Below are 3,999 nucleotides of genomic sequence, written 5' to 3'. Positions count from 1 at the left end.
ACTAGAAATTCAAGGCGCTTCGCGCCCTTCTTTCTAGCCTTAGAGGGCGCTTCGCGCCCATCTTCTAAATTAATTGTAAACATGTTCTCTTTGTGTACATCGTAAAACTAAACAAAAATAATTCGCGGATTTTTACAAAAAATTTCGCGGATTTTCAAAATTTTAAAAAATTTAATGACGATCGAATTTTGATAGAGACAAATATTTGAAATTTTGATGATTCATAAACCTTCCCTGGGCTCCCTAGATGTCCCACAAAAAATTTGGGCCCGATCGGTTCAGCCGTTTTGACGTTTATTGGATACAAACAAACAAACAGACAAACAAACAGACAGACAAACAAGCCAAATTTATATATAGATATTGCAGCTACAGAGAAGCGAGATAGTTTTAGCTATATCGTTATAGTTAACAGAGCTATGTTAGTTCATTTATAAAATAATGGACCAACTAAGGTGAATGGGCAAATTTTGAAGTGTCGCCAGGCGTTTTCTCTTGGTTTGACCTACCTAATCCAAATTAGGAAGATTGTGGTACAGAAATTGGTAAAAGTAGAAGTTTAAATGTAATCTTAGATTGGAAATCGAGCTTTGAATGGAAACTAAGATTTCTCTGTGAAAGCCAACCTACTCATATATAGAGTTTTCAAACCAAGCTAAGAACATTCTCATGGTTTTACCGAATATCTTTATCAAAATTTGAGACAATTCCTGAGTTATGATCGGAACAAACAAAGATTAGTTTACATATACAAGGATAATGTTATTTTCCTATTTGTTAGAATATATGGATCCTGATTTATCTTGTAAACTGCATACTTGAAGGCCAGCTCGGTAGGGGAATCCTGAAAAGTAATTTAATTCTTAATAATTAATAAGAAATATTTCTTTTATATAAATAAAAGAGCTTATTACACCTAGCTAACTCTAATTTCCCGATCCTTACATTTTGCAACCTAATTCTGTAAACCTTTGCTGTTTAACAACATGAATTCTTACAGATCTGAAATTATTATATATATGATCAGGTTGCAAATATAAAGTGATTAGAAAATTAGAGTTTGAGGCGAGTAATCATTTCCCTTTTTTTTAAAACTGTTTTTACCTTTAAATCCTCTGTGAATATAGCTCCAACACGGATAACCCGAGGCAGTACGGTACTAGGTGTGGTTACATACACCAATAACAACAACATGAACCTAAACAGTACGGAACTTGGTGTGGTTACATTCACCAATAACAACAACATACACCTAAACAGTACAGTACTAGGTGTGGTTACATACACCAATAACAACAACATACACCTAAACAGTACAGTACTAGGTGTGGTTACATACACCAATAACAACAACATACACCTAAAAAGTACAGTACTAGGTGTGGTTACATACACCAATAACAACAACATAAACCTAAACAGTATGGTACTAGGTGTGGTTACATACACCAATAACAACAACATACACCTAAACAGTACGGTACTAGTGTAACCATCCCCCCCCCCTCCCTGCTGAGGATAGGTATAGAGCATGGAAAATTCTTCAGGAAAAATCAACCCAAACCTGGCCCCCCCTCTTCCTGCTCCAGCCGCCTTATCTAGTATTGCCCCCTACAGGGGTTGACCAGCCAGGATTAAGAATTGGCGGGTTCTGGGTTCAGAACACAGAGAGGGAAAGAGAAAGAAGCCAGTTGTGCGCCAGCTCTCACAAGGAGAGGATGAAGACATTCGCCAACTCCCCACAGTGGTCAGAAGCAGTCAGTCCAATGAAACAGAAACTGCTTGGACAGATTGGAGCTGTGGGAAAACAACATGCTGAAGAGATTTGTTACCCGAACAAAGATGGTGCCAGAAGAGATGTGTTGCATGAGGGGATAATTGACCTGAGGAGATAGGCAGCCCTGAGGAGAAACCATGTTGAAGGTATCTAGCCAGGGAGTATCTAGCCAAAGGAGGTATCTAGCCAAAGGAGTATCCAGCAAAGGAGTATCAGGCCAAAGGAGTAACCCATCACTGAGTGCCAAATCTGTGTCTTTTGACTTTGGTTATTTATTCCTTCATTTTGTTTCTCTTTAATATAAATGTTCAACTACTTTGTTTTATTATTGGTGTGTGACTTGAAGCCTACTAGAGTATTGTTACCCGCCTTTGTGGGTATCCTTTCAAATATAACATGGTGACAGACATACACCAATAACAACAACATACACCTAAACAGTACGGTACTAGGTGTGGTTACATACACCAATAACAACAACATACACCTAAACAGTACGGTACTAGGTGTGGTTACCAGGCGCGCAACTAGGGGAGGGCCAGGCCCCCCCTAGCCTGATTAAGGGGGGGCATGCCCATCCCTTAAGAAATATAACACACATTTTTCTTGCCCCCCCTAAAAATGTTTAGGGGGGGCCAAAAAAAATTTCGCGCTTCGCGCAAAATATTTCCCCCTAGCCACCCTCTAACCAAATGTCTAGTTGCGCGCCTGGTGGTTACATACACCAATAACAACAACATACACCTAAACAGTACAGTACTAGGTGTGGTTACATACACCAATAACAACAACATACACCTAAACAGTACGGTACTAGGTGTGGTTACATACACCAATAACAACAAACGATGAGAATTTGCTAATTACTTTTTAAAAATTAATGCTTAAAACTTTAATTAATTTATAGTTCTCCCAAAAAATATTTATGAATATGATCACCGATATCTAGGCAACAATGAAACCTAGTCGTCAAAATTCAAGACAGCCTCAACAACGCCTTGACCTTTGGTCTTAACTCACTTAAACTTCTTTGTATCTTTAGAGATATAGATTTTTTAAATGCAAGGCGCGTGTCTCTAGTTTGTGTGTGTGAGAGCGTGCAGCACATCTTAGTTAGCAGTGTGAGGTTAATTAAAAAATCAAGGCAGTTTGAATTCAACCCAGTCTTAGAAATTGATCTAATTTTTTATATCACATGGAATATAAGTGAAGGGACCAGTTACACATGATAATTTGAATAGTAATTTAACTAACAATCTGTTCTAACTCATACTCAGCACCTCTCATGGTAATTTGACATTTCTTAAAGCCTGTTGTTACCCCCAAGATATTAGAGATCTTTAAATAAAAGAATTGATTACCTCATGTTTATATGGTCTGCTCCGACCGGACTTAAGATAAACTCAGCATTAATGTTGAACCATCATTCTCCTGTTTTAATTCCTTTCTCCGTATCTAAAATAGATTAATTCTTCTTCTTTAAACTTGACCTAGTAGAGTTAGTACAACAATATGATAAATAATTCTAACATATACTAATAAAAAATTAACTATCATTTTTAAAAATACTATTACAGTATGGTCTAAGAAAAAAGAAGACTTGCAAACAACTTAATTTTGTGCAGTAAACTAATGAGCTTCTCCAATGTGGTAATTGGATTTAATTACAATACAGTTTCAACAAGCATAGATTCAAACGTAGATTTGTAACTTTTTTTGTTCAATAAAAGTTTGAAAGAGATAGAAACAATTTTAATACGAAGTATGACACACATCTTGAAGTGCGGAACTCTAGAATTATCGAAAATGTTTTTTTGTTGGTTTCAACAAAAATAGTTTAAAAATAAAAGTCAGCCTATGATCAGAGGTTTAAGGTAATTCTTGTAGCATTTTAAAGGATATGAACATTTAAATGTCTCAAACTATGATTGTCTAATTCAAATATATTTGCAACCTGGTATAACGTTTTATATTTTTTAAATTATAAAATGTAACAGATCTTAGTAATGTTTCTTAAGATACTTTTTTTGGAAACCTCGCCCACATAAAATGCAAAATATTATTTTTTGGCGGAAAATTTAGTTTTAGATGATCAATGTATTTATTTTGATTATGATTTTCTTACCATTTTCCCATGTTTCTAACGGTTTTGATATTGATGATACTGACTCTTACTAGTCGTTTACATTTTAATATTGTTCTTAACGATTTGGTTTGTTTAA

General features: G+C 35.6%; 1 protein-coding gene across 1 annotated transcript in view; it reads right to left on the bottom strand.

Moving 5' to 3' along the window:
• Positions 1-3,992, bottom strand: part of LOC111700830 (glutamate receptor ionotropic, kainate 1) — a 24,343-nt gene extending 20,351 nt beyond the window's left edge. The window contains exons 1-4 of the mRNA XM_023471884.1: positions 3,903-3,992; positions 3,139-3,232; positions 1,105-1,198; positions 771-844 (exon numbers count right to left, since the gene is read on the bottom strand). Coding sequence (XP_023327652.1) covers positions 771-844; positions 1,105-1,198; positions 3,139-3,143 — 173 coding nt within the window. The 5' untranslated portion in view covers positions 3,144-3,232; positions 3,903-3,992. The remainder of the gene's footprint in view (positions 1-770; positions 845-1,104; positions 1,199-3,138; positions 3,233-3,902) is intronic.
• Between the last annotated feature and the right edge of the window lie 7 nt (positions 3,993-3,999).

This window comes from Eurytemora carolleeae, unplaced genomic scaffold (genome assembly GCF_000591075.1).
Source record: "Eurytemora carolleeae unplaced genomic scaffold, Eaff_2.0 scaffold81, whole genome shotgun sequence".
Lineage (NCBI taxonomy): Eukaryota > Metazoa > Arthropoda > Copepoda > Calanoida > Temoridae > Eurytemora > Eurytemora carolleeae.
The sequence above is the reverse complement of the archived record's forward strand: the minus strand, read 5'-3'. Positions and strand labels throughout refer to the sequence as shown.